The sequence below is a fragment of the Manacus candei genome, unplaced genomic scaffold (assembly GCF_025592945.1).
Source record: "Manacus candei isolate 608988 ecotype Guabito, Panama unplaced genomic scaffold, ASM2559294v1 h1tg000018l, whole genome shotgun sequence".
In the NCBI taxonomy this organism is placed as follows: domain Eukaryota; kingdom Metazoa; phylum Chordata; class Aves; order Passeriformes; family Pipridae; genus Manacus; species Manacus candei.
Window position 1 is genome coordinate 22864182 of NW_026138066.1, and position 19706 is coordinate 22883887.

Sequence of the window (19706 nt, forward strand, 5' to 3'; positions counted from 1 at the left end):
GTAGCCATGCACCAAGTCTGTGGAGTGACTAGTTACTTATCAACCTCCTTTTTATGATACTTTACTGACCAAAGGAGACAAAAAATGCATACTTGCTGCAATTCATGTCCTATTATTGGAGAGAAGCATAAGAAAATTTATATAGTACATAATCTTTTCAAATGGAATAAAGTAAATTTAATTTGGCTTAAGTCATAGACCTGTCCTTTGTATGGGTGGATCACAACTTACTTGTCTGTATTGGAGAATCAAGACTCAGATACAGAAGTCTAAAGATCCATGGGAAATTGGGCCAACACTACTTGGATGAGTAAGGGGAAAAAAGTGCATGAGAACATTATTACTAAGAACCAGTTCAAACTTTAGTTAGCAGAAAAGTTATATTTTTCTGTGTTAAGCTATTTCTAGTAGAGAAGAAAAAAGATTTTGCTTAGAAGAGCAGAAGAATCAAAATAGATCAAGCAGAATGATGGGGAATCCTGCTGTGAAATTTTACCTACATTTGAAGTGTTTCAGGTTTTCTTTCACAAAATGGGAGGGGTCATTGAAGGGGCAATAACCTAAAATGGCAACACTTTGATGAAAAAAGTTTCAATCAAGTCCCTACTGAGAAGGGCAATGATAGTCATAATGATACTAATTTTTCTCTGCATATTTCCTCTACTTTCCTTACATAAATTTAACTACCCTGTCTTGTCCACTCCCCCCTCAGCCCCTGATTGTACTAAACCAGTGTTTTTACCATGACACCTTTGGCACCCATCCCTGTGTGCCACTTTGGTACCTCTTTAAATTCATTTGTGGTTTGCAACATGTCCATATGGTGCTTGTTATATGCTCTGGTCACAGCTAGTGGTAAGCAAGCTCAAGTCTGGTGGGGCAAGACCATAATGAAGCCACAGCTGAGTCTAATCCTAGCTAGCAGTTATTGTCCATGTTTCATTAGCTGTCTGTTTATGGACATCTGTGGGATGTTGTTTTCCTCCTCTGTCAAGCTAAGTGCTTACTTCAGTAAATTAGTGTAGCTTGAAGAAAGATCTGCTGGGAATAAATAGATGAGGGCTTTGGCTTAGTGGGAATGGCATGAAGAGACAGGTAAGCACTTGGGGTGATGCCTTTGACCAGGACTGGACACTTATAAAACGCTTCCAAGTGCCAACACAAGCCACAGCAAGTGCCTAAACCCCCACTCCAGCAGTAACAGGTGAGGGGCTGTGATGCTGCCCACCAGCACCACCCAGACAGTTGTGGAAGGCCCAGACAAGCAGATGAACAATTAAAGACTAGGGAGAAAAAGTAGCCAGTCAGTTTTTTAAGGCATTCTACTCAGTAAGCACTCCTTTTCCCCATGATTTTGGAAGTGATGTAGTTTAACCAAGTTTCATAAGAAAAATACCAGGAGTCAGCCTATCCGCAGGAGAGCTGTTGACACATAGCAGTTGTACTTTCATTTACATGCAAGATGATTTTCCAGGCACAGGCAAGCTTTTTCAGGCCATGAATAGCAAAGGAAGTACTTGAAAAATTAGCAAAATGTTTGCAAGAACCCTCACACAGAGGACATTTGAGAGAGGAGAAGCCATCTCTTTAGGAGACCACTCTATGGTTCAGGAATGTAACCTAAGCCTCCTCCTTTCCAGTTATTGCAGGCACCAGGATTTCAGTCTTAAACTTCTTTCTAGTAGGGCTGGGTCAGCTGCTGGTATCAATTTGAGAACATTACTTATCTCATTGCACCTAAACAAGTCCCCTGGGGGCATGAGCTTCAACCTACACAAAGAGAGGCAAACCTGTTGATGACTCCAGTAGGTTGTGCCTCAGGTTGCATTCAGTACAAAAGTCATCCCAGAAATACATCTGGCTACCTTAAGCAATGGCAGAGCACTTCCCAGCTGTGGAACAATTTAACAGCCCAATCGAAAATAGCCTTCTGATGCACGTTCCTCTAGGAATAATTGCAATGGCATGTGAGTTTTGTGCCCTTTCATTGTCAGCTTTATTTCCAGGAATGTTTTTTCTTTTTTCCCAGCCAGTGCTTTCTCTCTCAGTGGCTTATCTGACAATGGCTCATAATGGGCCTGCTGCTTCTCTGCTTTTCCAAACACACAGTCCTGGCCTTATCTGCTCTATCAATGAGTGACATATCTTTAAATGTTGTACTTTATCTAATTAAAATGAGCTTATATTGTTTCCACCTTTTTTGACCAGACTGTGCTCATTCCTTTAGAGTACTGAATTATTCAGCTCTTTTGGCCACTTCTCTTGGGCTAAACCCTGAAGAAAAGGAGGGAGGGGAATTCAGAGAATGAGGTGGAATAACAAAATTCCTCCTTGAGCTCTGATCTCGATAACAGCAGTGAGAGCAGGAATTGCTGTTTTGACTGCTCATCCTCCAGGACAACAGGTAGAGCAGATAAGTAGTTAAGCCTGGCTAGAGTGGGAGAATGCCAGAGCAATGTTGCTCAGGGGCAGGAGTAGGATGACTGGTTTTTACTGCTCCCCCTAGAGCTCCTTGCCACTGAGGCTTCATCACATCTGCCTTAGGTGGGTGAGCAGGAGCTGCCACAGCCCTCCCAGGTGCTCCACCATCTAAAGAGCAGGACAGGGCAGGATGGTACATGTAAGTAGAGTTTAAAAATCATGTGTTTCCTTCTATATGAAACCAAAACAATAAAGAGAAGATTTAAGACTACTTAAAAAAAAAAATAACCCTTGCTCCTGTAAGGAAAGCGAAGCTTTCAGCTTTGGCTGAACTCAGCTGGAGCTGAAGCGTTCACCTCACCCCACAGCAGAGTCACTTGTGAGACCACAGGACTCATCTTCATCTCCTGGGGAGGCTGAATCAGGGTGCACTGGGAAAGTTAAAAATGCCAGCTAAATTTGCCTCCCTTTTTAAAAGCAGTAAGGAACCAACAGTTACAGACTATTCTTGTGGTCTGTAAACAGCTCATTGAAAATGCACCTTCTAAAGGTACATTTGTGAAAGCATTGTTTCAGATCCAAGCACTGTTTATATTTCTAAAACACTTCTGCTTTGTCAGCATCAGTCAGTTTGCAGTGATAGTCCATTTATCCCAGCAGCAATAGCATTACACCCAGGTTCCAGATGAAATTGAGGAATGTACAGAGAAACTAAAGACCAAATTTTTCAACAGCTGCTCGGGGGCTGAAAGAGGAAGCTAGGTCTCAAAAGAAATTTCTAGAAATGTCCTAGTGTAAGTGAAATAACTAGGTGTAGGGTGTGTTTCCTCCAACAGCAAAGCCCATTTAAGCATTCCCCACCTTCCTCACAAGACCACCTCCTGCTCTCACTTTGCCTGCTTTGGCTGTTGGAGGCACTGTGCCTTTTTTGGGGATAAGTAGAATAGTCAGAGTTAAAAAACCCCAAATAATAATAAAAAACAACAACAACAACAAAAAACCCAGACCCAAACACCCAACCCACAACAAACCAACAAAAAACCCCAACAACAAAACAAAACAAACCCAACAAACCAGTTTGGGGGTTGGATCAGGATAATTTCATGAATTCTGCACAGAATCCACCCACACACACAACTGAATCAGCATGGCTGAGTGGGTGGAGTTGGAGAGCTACAGACTGGGGAGTGACAACAAGTCTTGGTTGGCAGGAATGGATGGGATTACACTGGGGAAGGGCAGTCCTTAGAGACCAACAGCATTTAAATGCCACTGGGCATCATACTGGCTACCTCTGTGCTGCCAGGCACTAATAGCCTTTAAAATGTAATCACCCATTATTCTGGGCAAAGCCAAACAAAAGGCATGGCAAAGTAAGGAATGTAAAGCACTTCTTGGACTGGCTCCCTTAGCAGCTGAATCAGCTTTCATTACTAGCAATTGGAGATTTTCTTGCTTGTCAAATTGTAGATTCCCAGGGCTGTGTTTCCTCATGGCTCTTGTGATGTCATTGTGAACAGGAAAGCAAATGCAGATTACTGCAGTCCGTGTATGGCACTCTGCAAGTCAGTAACAGGATAAATAAACATACACTGTCTTATTCAAATGCTGGCAGAGAAAGTGGAATTGTTTATATTCTCTCTACTCCCTCTAAAAAGAACATGGGGTGAAACTGAGGAAGTGTTCTTAAAACAAAGCATTAAAAGAAAAACTTAGCAATGAGAGGTTTATCATGCTGGCCTGAGAAAATCCTAGAAGCTGGTATCAAGCTTCCTCAGTCCTGGAGGATCCTTGAACCCCTTACACTGTTATCCACTGAGGTAGCATGTACCTACTGAGCCTCAGGATGGAGGAAAACACGAAGGGAAAGATGGCAATCCACTTGCAAAACTGCCGTGGGATTTAAGTCCCCCAAGAACAAACAGGAACTTGGTGGTTGCAGTCTCATGTAATAGGAATGAAGAAAATCCATCACTAAGGTCACTTCAAACTGGATAAACCACTGAATGAGAGATAATTGAAAGAGTCTTGAATGTGTGATTAGTTATCTTTCCTATCTGTGTAATTTCTATGGACAAGAGAATCTCACACAGATAGCACCTCAGATTTTTGGGGTATAACTCATTATTTCAGCATGGAGGAATGTAGCAGAGCTTCTGCTTAATATAGACTTTTAACTAAGTACAGTTAATTAGCCAGCTAAGACCAGAAGAGCACTTCCTGTAGCTCTTGCACTCGCAGGAGGCAGAGCCAGGTCTCCTGGCAGCTGTGATGAACATCATAAACTAAGTTATGTTAATCCCCCAAATTGCAGACTTGAGATAAGTCAGAGGTTTTACAACATCCATTATCTACTACTGTGTCTTTTACTTTGTTTGAAGACATGTGATGTCTATTAGCTGAATGCCCTTAAGCATTGAAAATGAAAGCAGAAATTTACCATTTAAATTTAGATCATGCTTCCCCCCTGTCACATACAAACATAATTTTAAAGTTTACTCTGAACATTTCCCAGGATTGTGTGTCCAGATTCCGAGCAGAAGGCTAATAATAACCCCTACATTATTATAGGCACCAAATGGGTGCTCATAAAACTGTAGTTACAGCCAGAGATAGGAGATGATAGTTGTTTATCAAAAGAATTAATTAGTTTAAATTCATTTAAATCTGTTACTAGTTCTGGGAAGCAAGCACACCACACAGTAGTATACTGGCTGGACTACTTAGCAGTATTTATCTTTGCCTATCATAACATGCTCTGATAAGAAATCACTACTTGCAGGTTCTGGGATTAATTAATCTTCCTACTGACAGAGATTGTAAGGAATGAGCAATGATGTGAGATCAGGCAGATCACCAGGGAGGCTTCAGCCATAAGCAGGCTTTGGTCACTAGAGATTTATGAAAAAGTTGCTCTCCACCCACACCTGCTCCTCCAGCCTGCTCCACAAAATAAAAGAGGTGATGCTGGGGTGATACTATAACATACTATTAGGTAGCTACCAGTCCCATCTCCCAAAGGGTCACTTTTTTGCCTCTAGGAATGAGCATCTCTGCAGTATGTCAGAAAACCTTTCTTTAGACTGAGCTTTCTTCTTCAGCTAATCGTTTCTCCACTTTGCAACACAGTTCTTTTTACTGTGAGAAAGAAATACATGATCCATAGTGTTTACCTCATGTTTCATTTCCATTGTCAATCACAGCTGTTCTGTCATTCACTTTTGTTTTTCTCCAGTATCACAAACCCTACTGTGGACATGATACCTCTTAAAGAGCTTCTCTGCTCCTGCTGCCGTGTCTCTTAATTCTCAATGTGTAGTGGCAAAGCTGTTTGCTGTAATTAAAAATAAATTGCTGGTACAAACAGAAGTTTGAGATTCCAGGCGGCACGGAAATAACAGGAGCAGATATCATTACAATACAGAAAAGGAGGGAGGGTAAAAAACCAAAATAGCTAAAACATGAGAACAGCCATCATCAGGACATTTGCCACCACTTTTCATGAGATGCTGGAGGCAGCTGGAAGACATACACAGTGTTGCTAGCAAATAGTCACACAAGCCTGAAAACCATTGTGGGGCACTGTCTCTGCTCTCACATGCCTTTCTCCCATTCTTCTGGGAATTTCTCCACGTGTTTGCTTCAGGTACTTGGCAATGAGCTTGTCAGAAAGAAAATAATTCCTTACCCTCTCCCCTAAATTCCAGGTAGCCAAGGAGCTGCAATACAATATCAGCTAATAGCTGATTTTGAAAAAAAATGGGTCCCCATAAACATTGTACTGTGCACTGTGTTAAAAAGATGTAACATTTATCAATGCTTGTGTCATCTGGCTCATAAAAAAAAGGGGATCATGAAAAATCCATGACTCAGTTTTCAATATATTGTGTTGCCTTGATTCTTCATCTCCCTGTGACACAGGCACCTTACAGGCATGTATCTATCAACTGATTTGTGGCACATCAATCACTAGGGCTAAAACAAACTTCTGGTGTTCAGCTAAGCTCTTTTGTCAAAGAAAGATGGAAATTGCACAGGACATATGATCTTTCAAGATCTTCCTGTACAACTTACTCTATCTGGATTGTAATTGCAATGCAAAGTTTTTCTGGGTTATCTGACATTTCCATGGAGCCAAATCCAGAAAACCAAGGTCTGCATGTAAAAGAAATGAAGTACATCACAGAAAAAAGCCAGGGAACAGCTTGTTTTTAATTTGATGCAAGCTGTAGTCTCATTTGATGTAGTATATATAGACTATAAATAAGACAAGAGAATTATTACAGTCAGGCTGAGGAGAAGAGAGTGACAGCTAGTCTTCAGATTCTGACCACACAGAAACACCCAGTGTGGTCAACTAAAATGAAATATGGAGTTCTACATGCCTTTCCATCACTGAGTTCCTGAGGCAAATGAGAGAAGGTATACTTTATGCCATTTTTAGTTTACCATTTGTACTGATCTGTACAGACTTAGTGAAACAGTAGCAAAGTTGTAGGCACGTTGACAAAGGTACTTTTTGCTATTGTGAAAGTTCCAAGACCAGGCAGTGATCCAGCATTAGTGCCAGTGGCCTTACTTACAGTGTGTTAACTGCCCTCTCATTCAAGCTGACTCACTAGAGCCTGATAAAAATGTATTTTTAAGCATTTAGAGTTACTCTAAATCTTCAGCCTAGCCGCAGAGAGTATGTTGTGCCTCTCCAGAATGAGTTTGTCAACCAGAAGGTACCACGTGAAACAAAATGTCTTTTGCTGCTGGCAAGGACAGCAGTCAGCAGGATGATGAAACACAAGCCAACCCACAGAACTACCAAGCACTAACCCCAACAGGAGGCAAATTGGTTCCTTGAGCTCCTGACCGTCAGGCTCCCCCTCAAGCAGGGCTAAGGATTTATGGCCAGGTTGCTGCCAGCAGCCAGGATGCTCTCACAGGACAGCTGGGCCTTGCAGATCAGTCCCTACCCCGACCAAGGACTCACACAGAATTGTCTTTTCAATTTATTAGAAAAATTTCATCTCCTTTTGTCATGACACTGCACCTCCTCCCTTACTCCCTGGGAAAGTGGTCCACAGGCCTTTCAGGACATGCAGACCTTCTCAAATAAGGCATCTTCACTTCCCTCCCCTTTCTCCCAGTTCCTCCTATTCACCTCTTGCCTTTTGAGCATGGGAAGGGGGACAGAGCAGGGGTCAGACCAAGTGCAAAAAAACCCACAAAATCCCCAAACCAAAATAACAGGACAGCAACAAAACTCCCCACTTTGGCACTGGCCATGTATGTATGTATGGCCACTCCTTCTGGTGCTCATGTATGTTCACCCCTTTGCCCTGGCAGGGGATGAGGCAGCAGCTCCACACTGTCCTAGGAGCAGTTCGAGGCATCTCCAAAACAGCCAGACAGCCCTTCCTTTCTGGACTGTCACTCAAGTGTCTCATGTAGCCTGTACCTTGGGTCAAGCTCAGCACTGACAGAGCAAAATCAACTTGGAACCCTTTCGATACACACAAATCAGCTGAAGCCGAGTAGCTGGTGTTGGCTAAAGCCAAGAAAGTGCATCTTTGCCATCTCCCTGTAAAATGACATCTGGATAAAAAGACACAATTTAGTTCCATGAATTTCTCCAGTGTAATATAAAACAACAGTGAGTAAAAGAATGAAGAAGCTAGTAAAGCTGGATCTGTTTGTTTGTTTGTTTGTTTTAAATTTGCATTTCCTGAGTTGCACATTCTTTGCAGACAATTCGTGAGGTGTTCAGTCATTTCCTTTGAAAGAGAAATCTAAAAACCGAGATTCCTTCCAAAGACTGGCCTTTATGTTCAAAATTTTCCAACAAAAATTCACTCATGCCAAAATGCTTTGACAGGAACCAGAAGAATATCTTGCCATTGAAAGCATTATAGAATTTCCCCCCTTTATTTCCTTTCTTTTTCCTTTTAAAGATGACTAACTAATTAGACCATAAAAAGAGAGTGGGATGTTTTCTGAAGTCAACACTGGAAGAAATGTAAGGAAAATAAAATATAAAAAAGCTACAGCCCCCTGAAAATTTTAACATCTTGCCATTGTCTTAATGAACTGGATTTTTAAAGAAAAAAGCTTTCCACCCATTCTTTCTTTCCTCCCCCCACCTCAAATCTTAACTTTTTTACTTTCTACCTTGGGATGGGGAGTGGGGTTTATGTCAAAGTTTTATACTGAGAATCCTATTCTACTTTACTTTGCCCAGTGTCTTTCAAAACAGCACAAAAATTCAAACCTTACCCATGTCAGTTATCTAGAAAAGCAGTGGTTATTTATATGATTTCATCCATATGGCTTTCTCTACAACCCCATCACAAATATACTCTCAGACACACATCTGGAGGTGTTACCATTAACTATGTTTTGGAAAACCATATGTGTTTGTGATAACAAACCAGAAAGTTTAGTCTTCACAAAAGGAGTGGCGTAAGTTATACAATGAAGTCAAGAGAGGAGAAATGGTAGAAGTATGGATATTACACACTGTGATCCTAAAATGACCACCATTTAGGCACACCAGTGTGATCATTTGTCTTTTATGAAGGAGACCTGTGGAAAAAAAACCAACCCAACCTTATACTGGAATGATGTGTTATGGAATGGGATAACGTAATATAAATTAAGCCTCCTGCTTATATTCCATATGCAGCAGCTATTGTAAAAAAAATGCCTCCAGCACTGAAAGCAATGGGCAGAACATAAGTACAAAAATACTCCTGTTCAGTGGTGATGGGATGAATGACTCCTAATCAGAGTATTTTGGGAAAATCACAGTAGACTGTCCAGATGAATACACGGAGATGTTCTTTTACTGTGAAATTAGCATACCAGAAGCAAGAAAAGAGTCACTTCCTGCTATTAACATTAGCATGTGGTTATAATCAAAGGTTTTGACAAATGACTCCTGTGTTTTCCCTATGCAGGACTGAATAAAGAAAGTGCCCCTCATTTCACTAACAGGCTCCTGCCAAGGTTGGTTTCTCCTCAGCCTCCGAGTAGTGACAAATTTTGATTCTAACCTGGGGTCCAGACATCTCTACCAGTGAAGGGAGATACTGGCAATTCCTTAACATTAAACTTGATTTGGACAAAAGCTGCAAGCCTACCAAAGCAGGGCCAGGCATAGGTTGACGTTGCAGAAGAGGTGGAGCACCCACAAGACCCTCTGCCCAGACATGTGAAGGCAGATAGCACCTCTAAGCTTGTCAAATAATCTGATGTGGTGCTTCCTTCCAGTCTGCTATTCAGACAGTTGAGATGAATTTGTAAATACACCGTGCTGTGGACTGGCAGAATTTCAGATCAGCTCCTTGAAACACGTTGCTTTTCCCCAGGCCCTTTCCAGTAAAAGTTCCTAAAATCACTTATCTCCCAACAGCAGTAAAATGCAGTTACATCTGAGATAAACTGAAATTGCAGTTACATCTGAGATAAACTGAAATTGCTGCTCACAAAAGAAATACTCCTCAAAACCTTGTAGAAATTAAAAAAATGACAGAGGCGCTAAATACACTGACATTTGGTGAGGCCAAAGGATGAAGAGACTGCTAAAAATCACAGATGAGTAGGACTATGGCCTCTGTGTCTTCCACAGTAGGACAGTCTTTCCAAACAGCTTGTCAAAAGAAGGTCATTTAATGACATCTAATTGAACAACGTAGTGATTAGTATTTGGAGAGGTCTTTGGAGTCCTGCTACGTGCACGTTCAGCATGTAAAATGTTATTTCCTGTAAATATAAATCCAATAGGTAATGCTTAATATTTACATTTGATAATATATTAGTGGTTTTGAAGTATACCTGAACATGGAATGTTGGTTTAGTCCATGATCCTGCTGTGGGGACTAAGGTAGATGTTTGAGACAGGTATTCCCGTTGCTTTATACCCCACCAGAACAAAAAGACATTTGAACAGTTTTTGGTGTTCAGATTTGAGTCCACAGAACTGAAGCCCACACCATTACCACTGAAGAAAAAAGGCTTACATTACACTAAGCAATTTAACCTCCTGAAGGGCAAGAGCAACACATTTCATCACACAGCTGTTTAATCCTAGCCTGTACTTACTATAGCATAGTACATATATATACATAAATATATACATAAATATATACACACGCTGTTTTATATAAATTGCTATATAGTATATATATAAAAATGAATATATACTTTTGTTATTTATATATTAAAGTATATATAGTCTTTGTATTTGTATTGTCAGTTAGTGGAGGACCTCCCTGTACCCTTAGAGAGAAAAACAAAAGCATAAGCAGTAACTTTTCTGAGCAGTTCACTGCTTAAGACAGTGACTGCAAACTGAGTAAAATATGAAGAGTTTGAGACAGCAAGACAGTATAAACCAGAACATTTTATACTTGGCACAGTTCTTCCTTTCCTTTTTCCTCACTGATCTCATTTTGCTCCATTAAATTTACTGTAGTAAACTTCTACTTTACTGCATTAGATCTGAACGTCAGAAGTGACCACAGTGAGGTCCAAGAGAGGAAGCGAACGCAGAGAAATCCTCCTGTTGATGTCTTGCTCACCTCTCATGTACCCACATCACTGAATTCCCAGACATACTGTCAAAGCTGAGTCAAACCACAGATGCAGAGCCAGAAGTAATGACCACGTGTTTATATCCATCACTTATCGGGATCAGAAAAGGATTCCGTATTATAAGTTCATGTTTTACAAACACACACACCCCCACACACACACAGAGACCCCCCCAAGTGACCTGCACTTTCAAGAGCAAGTTAAATTCTCAGGGTTTTATTTTTAAAACAAACCATTATTTCCCAAAACTGGACACAGAGCTGCATAAGGAGGCAGTGCATCACATGCCAGAATCCAGTGGCACTGCCATCCTGCAGGCTGGAACTTACCACATGATGCTCCAAGGGGACTAAAATTCCAATATGTGAAAGGCCTCTGAGAAGGGTAATGGGGGATGAACTCTAACAAAAATACACACTTTAAAAAAACTAAATGCTTCATTTGTGAAAGTGCCTTTTGATCGTTATAGCCTTTGGTTTTAACCACTCTGGTGTCTCCTGCCAAGTGTGGTTTTCTGATGACATATCATCAGGGCACCAGGAATGGATTTGTTCGTAAGTCAAATAATGAGACCACCTTTAGACTTTTTTACAGCTGAAAATTCTCATGGCATAAGAGTCATCATACAGTTATTTCACTGCTGAACTGTTATTTTTCTTAGAATAACTTTGTAGCTTTTTGGGAAGGGGGATGTTTTTCAAATAAAACCCTGCTTCCCTTCTTCCCCAAAAAACTCAGCTTGCATTAGCTGGAACACCACCAAATTTGTGAAGACGTGTATTCAGACAGATTGTAAATTTAGCCAGAGCATTTATGTTACTAAATCCAAACAAAGAACTAAAGCAAGACGCAAAATATCACACACAGGCAAAAAAGTCCCAAAAGATATGGACTGAGATTTTTAAAGCTGAATAAGGGCCTCAGTCACACAAATTCGAAAGAATTTGATTAATTGTGTGGTTGATAATCTCAGTTTATATGCCAAGTTAATTTCTGATCTAACTTCATTGTCTTCAGTGGAGTTGCACTACAAATGTGTTTGACAGATAGTCATGTTTCTTCTCCAAGAATAACTTCTGAGGCAGAAGGTTTAAACGTGAGTGAATGAAAGCCCCATGCCAAGTTCTACCCTAATTTATACCATGTACAAAACAGCTGACTTGGAAGTAAGGGTGTAAGGAAAGGCAAAAAGAGACATGAGTCTGTTCTTCCTTTGCTGGGACATTACATCAATTCCCTTAGGTAATGGTCATGTCTCTGAAAAACACAGTGGGAATCCAAAAAGCAGTTTGTTGGAGATTCTTTCCTTCTAAGCCTGCAAGTTCTTGTATTTCACAAGCAGTAAGTGTTCGGGGAAGAGCCTGGACCAGTCTCAGTGGAGGGCTGTGAAAATCACTCCTATTAACTACTGCATCAATCCTAGTCTTGGCTGCTTCAAAATGCATTTGAGGATAACCACTGGAAATGGCCATTTTAATATGAATATTGGAATTAGCTAGTTAATTTAGTCAGAAAGTAATGCGTTTCAGACAGTCTCAACCTCAATGTTATTTTGAATCAAAACCTAGCATTTGGATTATTTTTTTTCAGTCTGTTGGGCTATTTTTGGCTCAGTATTAGTATTGGAGTTAAGCATGTCTAAAGAAGGTTGACAGGTCACAGGGTACACCCAACTTTTCTAAGGTGAGAAGGAAGTAATGCCCATCTCAACTCTTTCTATCCAGTGTTACTAAGGGCAGGGGGAAGTTTTATGGCTTTACCTGAAGCATGATTTATGCCAGCAGCAGAAATCTGAGCACTACAGCTCTAAGTGTAGTGAATTGCTAATGTCCTCACTTCTGATTCTTCTGCTGGCAGTTATTTTACTGAAAAGTGATGTAATCTGGCAGTAAGTGAGCTCAGCATAAACAACATGGCTCCACAGTAATACCCCTGCTAGGGCAGCATGAGCCAGCAAGCTGGTCTCCAGAGTGACAGCCCAAGCACTTGGATGCCCTTCCCAGCTCTCCTATCATGGACTATTTTCAGTCAAATCAGGCAGCAGTCACATACATCGTTTTCATACTCATCTGGAGGTCACAGCCCCATCTGGTAAGCACCCCAAACAAGGCAAAAGCGATTTCCCACCCAACATAGATTGCAACGCTTATAAACTGAAAAGACTCCAGATCGAGAGCATCTCACGTTCCCCACCTGTGAAATGCAGCTAGCTGCTCATCTTCAGCCCCGTGAAAATGTGTGGAGGTGAAAAGCTTTATAGGATGGGCTGTGATCATTGCCATGAAAGAGAGCAGGAGTATTTTGAAGTAATTGGCTGGGTCAGAGGAAGGGAGGCTGAGCAGAACCAGCCCTGCAGGAGCAGCAGCTCTGCACAGCCACGAGGTGCACGCCCCCAGAACTGGAACAGAGTACATGGCTCTGAAGCTGACACTTCCCCACTCACCTGGGGTTGTACTGAGGTGTTTTTTTCTTCCCTTCCCCAGGCCCAAGCAAGCCTTATGCTAGTACTTCATTACTGGCAGTGCCCAGCAAGCTCACTGAGCTTTTTGTGCTCCCTGCTGAGACCTGCCAGCGGGGAGACTTAATTGCCATCTGGCCCTGTGTTTGGCAGCCACCTTCATTTCTTTACTTCAGCTATCTCCTGGATATGTGATTATTTATGTATCTGTATGTGCTGGAGGCAAGTACAACCTGTTTTTTCCCTTCTCACCAGAGCTTAGATCTGTGATCTTTAATTCTTCACCTTTGCAGCACTCCACACCTGTACCAGTTCATCCTCTGTACAAAGCTGTACCTTCCTCCTCCCAGGCTCACCTCAGGAGCTGCAGTCCAGTTCTACTTTTCCTTCTCATTGCTTGTCACCTTCTCACTTCCTTCTTTTGGGCTACCTCCAAAATCAGCTCTTCTCCCTCCACTCCTTCAGAGCTGCTGCTTTCTATCACCTGCCCTAGACATTAGTGCATGAGAGACTTTCTTCCAGTCCTCTTCAGCATTTTGACCCTCCTCTCTAACAGTTTCCATCTATAAGTATAAGGTTATCACAACTAAGTGGGCCATGTTTAAATATAAAAATAGCTGGACAGATTCCCCCACTCTCTTCTGCCTTTCAACTAAGAATTGCCACATCTACTCTGAGGGACAAGGAGAGCGTTTCTGCCAAGGCTAAAAAAAAAAAAAAAAAAGAAAAAGTAGTATTTCCTAAGGAAAATAGAAACTTAAAATAACACCAATTTAAAATTGCCTCTTGTGTGGTGATCTCATTTCCTTATGACTAGCTTCTTATTACCCCTCCAAGTATGAGACATAGTTAATCTTCTGAAAACTAATTTCTGTTTGTCTGATTAAGCAAATCTTAATTCATTAGATTTATTCTTCAGACTGTTGCCTTCTCCTGCTCTTGGGCACAGAAATCTGGGATGTAGGGCATTCTCACGGCTTTCATTTTGAAAAGGGTTAGAACTGAGTTTAGCTGTCACCTTTTACTGTCCATCTGTAACCAAAAGAATGACCAATCCTACAGGGAAAGCTTTTTCTACAGCTGTAATGGCTGCAATCATAGCTAGTGCAGTGAAATCTCTGGCTTCATCTTGGAAATGCAGAAAGGATTTTGAATAGTTGGCTGTAGTAAATGGTTCATTTACTAGAAATGAAATTAACTGGAATTCCACTAGAAATTCAAAGCATTGCTTAGTTTTAAATTTGAACATAATCAAAGTCTATATAAGTTGCTTTTAAAAGGGGTGGAGGGATAGAAAAAAATTAAATATAAGAACATAAGTAGCAAAATCTTAGCCTATAAACTGAAACTAGGAACTAGCTAGTCCAGCGCTCCAAAATCTAAACTTTCTTCTTTATTTCTGCAAATTGATTAATAGCATTTGTTGACCGTTGGTTTAAAATATTATAGCTGTTTGCTTCAAGTGACAAGTAGGCAAAACATAGAAGTTAAATTGTTACAAGGAAGGCATGCCAAAATAGAGAAGGAAGCTATTTAACCAATTAATTCTGCCTTAGAAGATTTACAGTCTGAAGAGGAAGTTTTCAAGAATGAAATTTTGAACAAACCTCACTTTGAAGCATCGAAGCATCCTGGTTCAAAAACTGCCAGCTCTTTTTCTACTGCTTATAGAAAACCTAAAGCATCCAAAGTAATGTTTTTTTCTGAAGGTCATCTGCTCATAGCATTGGAAATGGGGTTGTTTTGGTTCTTTAATGGTAGAAGCTACTGTGACCAAAAAAAATAAAAAAAAAAAAAGTGGAAAAAATTAGAAAGTACCGTCAAAACCTTCTTGCATTGTTAGGTGGGTAAATGATGAATGCTGTAAAGAGTTTTGTTTTTATTTTCATTTTTTTTCCACACTCCTAAAGTGTAGAGTGGGCCACGAACAGTGAAAAGCTCTCAGCTGCTACAATAAGCGACACTGAATTCTGCTGACAGTTCAGGGAAGCTGCTCCATGTCCCTTTACATGGAAAAGTTTGCTGGGAAAGCTTAAAAAAAACCCCAAAAAACTGTCGAGTTGTTGTCTTGTGTTTCTCACCTGAAATCTTTGTCTCTCCAGCTCTTGTCGTGCGCTTCCTGACCAAACGGTTCATCTGGGAGTACGATCCAACGCTAGGTAGGTTATTTGATTCTGTAAGCATTGTGTGCTGCATGTAATAACAGGGCTGAAATAATGGAAATTTATAAAGTTGCAAGCCGTAGTCAGCCTTTAAATTTGCTGGGCAAAGCTTCTCTGTGGTCATTTAAAGCTGGAACAAATTGTTACCCGAGGCAGCAGAATAGAGAAGCAGTAACACGCTCAGTCAAAAGCTGAATTACTGCATGGGGCACGTTTCTGCCCACACAGGTCCGTGGGAATTTTGCCATTGAAATCAATTTGCTTTTTCAATTTGCTTTTTCAATCTGCAGATTATTTAGTGTGCAATCAGTTTTCTGCTTTTGAATAGCCCAAACAATCATCTGCTAGAGAATGACTGGAATACAAACCTTAAAAATTCAGGGGAAAAAAAATTGTAGGTTCTTACTGTCGCTAGACACAGACTTAGGTAAGTCTTTTTGTCCTCACTTTTGAACATATATTGTGTCTCACTTTTTGGGTGACCAGATAGGGCCACCAACCATCAAAAGAGCATCCACATGTCTCTTACACTGCTCCCACTTAGCTCTGTTGGGTCTGGCACTTTCAAGAAGCTGGCTCAGATATCTCAAAAAACATGTCCAACAGAGGCCTGACTTAAAATTTTTGCCAAGGTCAAATTTCTTAGTTTCTTAAGTTAGTTTATATTTAAATGCTCTGTACCAGAACAGATCTGGGCCAAGAAGTGCAAGTTGAAACCTTCATGAAGTAAAGGGCTGGGAAATTCATTTTCTTCAACAACGTGTTTCTGTCTCCTTCCTGACCTTTCTTTGCAGGCTCCAATGCAGATCATACAGTTAAATATCTTTTTCTTTATTAATGTTCTTTCTCTAAGAGGTCTCACTAAGGAAACAGAGAATGCCATAAACTTGCACAGCAAAGCCAAAGTTTAATATCTTCTATTACTGAACCCAGGTAGCCCTTTCAAAAAAGCAAAATATCCGGGATCATACTAGTATTTTTATCTGACAAGATGAACAGATGACAGACATCAGAAACCTCATCTTGGGAAAACAAATCTCAGAACAACCTGAACTCAAATACATTCTTTTATCTGCTACTATCAATATATATTCATCAGCGAATTATGTGTCACCTGCCTTGTGCTGCACAGGGGGATGTTCAGTATAATGTTCTATTAATATTATTAGTTTTAGTACTTCACATCTCTGTCACTATTACATCATTTTAAGAACTTGACAAGAAGTGTATAAAGTGTTCTCTCTCAGCGTAGTCCAAGTTCATTAACTTCTTCCAGGGACACTGCATGCAAAAGCATCCTTTTTGCCTTGTTTAAGCACACAAACAAAGTTATTAACAAGCTGCAAGGTTTATTATTTTTTCCCCATTATGAAGGCCCCATGCCCTTTTTGCTGTACTAGACTTGACATTTGCTTCTGTTTTACAAATGAATACAGTTGCAAATTACTGTGCCCCTCAGGAATTCAATGGTTGCAACACAAAGCTTTTGTGCAGACAACAGTCCTATCTCAATAAACCAAAAATTAAATCGCTCACAACCTACTGAATTCTACATTCTCATTCAGTTTAAAGAAAAACAGCTTAAAAATTGTATATTACAGTCATTGTGATGCTAAGTGCTTTAAATTGCTCAGAGGAAAAGGTTTGAGAAATTCAAAACCAAATTATTGTCAGTAAGTTATTTCTTGATCACAATGATCTCTGGTGAAAGCTGCCCACCAGAGATTGTTTTTTAAAGTATTATTTTTTCAAACTATGGATCAGAATGGGGCTGAAAAAAGATTCTGAAGTGTTAGAAATAAAAAAAAAAATCGTGAAATTGTAACCACTATCCAGGTCTTCAGAGATCAATCAGAAATTAGCTGTACCTTCAAAAGCTTTGAGAAACTGTGCTTGAAAGAATGCATTTCTGTCTTTAGCATGGTTATCCTGAGGTGATTTGGTGTCTAGTTACCTGCGAGCATCACCAAGCTGAGTTCACTGAAAAGTTTTGGCAGAATACATTTATTTCTTCTTAGCAGTGATGGACTGGCAGTTGGGTGGAAAGAGGGATCTCTACATGCTCAGCTGACATAAAAAATTGAAGTTGTGTCAGTGAGACTCCTTTGCTCTACAGGGGGAAATAAGCAGTTTTATCAAGTAATTCTGGAAGGACATGAGTAAAATAGATGCAAACTATCCAGCTCCTAAGCAACAGGATGTTTTGCCAAAAATCACTGGGACTGTGACAAAAATTTCATATTTATAGTTTACTTCTTATGTCAAGTTTTCAACGACCCATTAGCCCTCTGATGCAAGGAATCCCCAGATAATTCCTATTTTTAGGAAAGCTTTCACCAAGTTGTCCAAGGCCTGATGGAAATTCAACATTATCCTAAACTAAACATCAGGTTAAAAAAACCCTATTTCCCTTTTAATTCGTGGGTGGCACATTGTATCTGGAAGGGAAAAAAAAAACCACACCTTATTAATATTCCTTACTATTCTAACCTGCCAGAAGGAAATGAAGGACCATATTTTTAGCAACACCTGGATATATTGCTGGATCTCCAGGAGGTGAATTACAGACCACAAAATAACATTTTCCGGTGGGAGGAACATCACTGAATCTTGCAAGCTTTGGCACGTGGAGCTGCTGCTGAATTCAGGGCTTTGCAGCTCTGCTGCTTTTGTGCATGATGCTGGATCTGTGGAAGCATCAGCAGGACAGCCGCATCTCTGCAAAAGAGCTCTTTATTTTACTGTTCCCAGCCCAGGAGTAACAACTGCAGCAAAGTTCATTTTCTGGGGAGTGTTAACCATCAGCTTTGACTTCTCCATCATTTCTGTTTAACTGGCAAGTCACTGTCACCATCTTGGCACGGGCTTTTTGTTTGTTTTTAAAAAGGTGCTAAATTCCTCAGACTAAGTGGTTACCTGGCATTATCAAGGTGAATAAGTTTCCACAGCAGTCTTTATTTATAGTAAATTACACAGCTATCTCATGCTTGCAGCAGAATTAGATGGCTCAATGAAAGAGGTCTATGTAGAAAGGGGCTGGAACTGCACATTTTAAAAAATACATGCAGCTGTTTTCTAAAACATTAAATATATGAATTCAGTGTTAAACTGGCTTTCTTTAGCTTGTTAAATATGTACTGAGAAAGGGTGTTGGGTTACCACATGGGTTTCACTGAGATTCACGAATGTATTTTAAAATAGAACACAACTTGAAAATTAATAAGCAAATTCGGTGTGATGTTAAGAAGGCTTCAAAGCACTTGGCCTGGTTGGGGTACCACTTAAGCCACAGCCTAAAAGCACTTCACAAACATCAGCAACTTACCTGCACTGCATTTAATACAGAACTGGAAGTTTTTACTGTATTTCAGTTTGTGTCTATTGAGAGATCCATAGAAGCAGCGTGAAAACAAGCGTTCCTATGTACCATTTTGGCAGCAATGGGGTGGCAGCAGGCTGACAATTTGCTGGCACCAAGGCAGAGTTTGCAGCCTGCAAGCAGCCACCCTGGCAGCAGCACTGCTGCAGGGGGTCCTCTCGAGTCTCTGCCACCCCACTGCTGCCCCAAAATCAGAAGTGTGTAAATGCATAACACTTGCCAGCCGGAGTCACCCCAGGGATGGACACGCTCTGTGGGATGAGTGTCAAGGTGGAAGGACCTTTATTTGGCCACCTGCCCTCTGTGGGTAAACTTCTATCATGAGTGCAGGACTCCCATGGACCTCAGTGACACAGAGTTTCTCACCATGGCTCTCAAGGGTGCTGTAAATAGCTGCTCTCCTCATCGCCAGTAAATTGAGATAAGTCTGCATCTCGGCAGTTTTCCCCCATGGCAGTGCCCAGAAGTTTGGGTGCCTTCACCTGAGCTCAAAGATGGAGAGATATTGTGATTTGCTATTTAATTGATTTTAAAATTGGAGTCAGCCATCAAGTGAACTGCTAAATCTGTTTTTTTTCCTGGGAGGCAAAAGAGGAGGAGGAAGCCCAAAGAGCCATTGCAGCAGCAGACAAACAGATGGCCTGCAGAGCACTTCATGGGTAGCAGCAAATTTCCTGCCTCCATAAGCCATGACATGCAGGGG

General features: G+C 40.8%; 1 protein-coding gene across 2 annotated transcripts in view; it reads left to right on the forward strand.

Moving 5' to 3' along the window:
* Positions 1 to 19706, forward strand: part of RERG (RAS like estrogen regulated growth inhibitor) — a 103787-nt gene that overhangs the window by 70111 nt on the left and 13970 nt on the right. For both annotated transcript variants that reach the window (XM_051784494.1, XM_051784492.1), the window contains exon 3: positions 15565 to 15621. In XM_051784494.1, coding sequence (XP_051640454.1) covers positions 15565 to 15621 — 57 coding nt within the window. The remainder of the gene's footprint in view (positions 1 to 15564; positions 15622 to 19706) is intronic.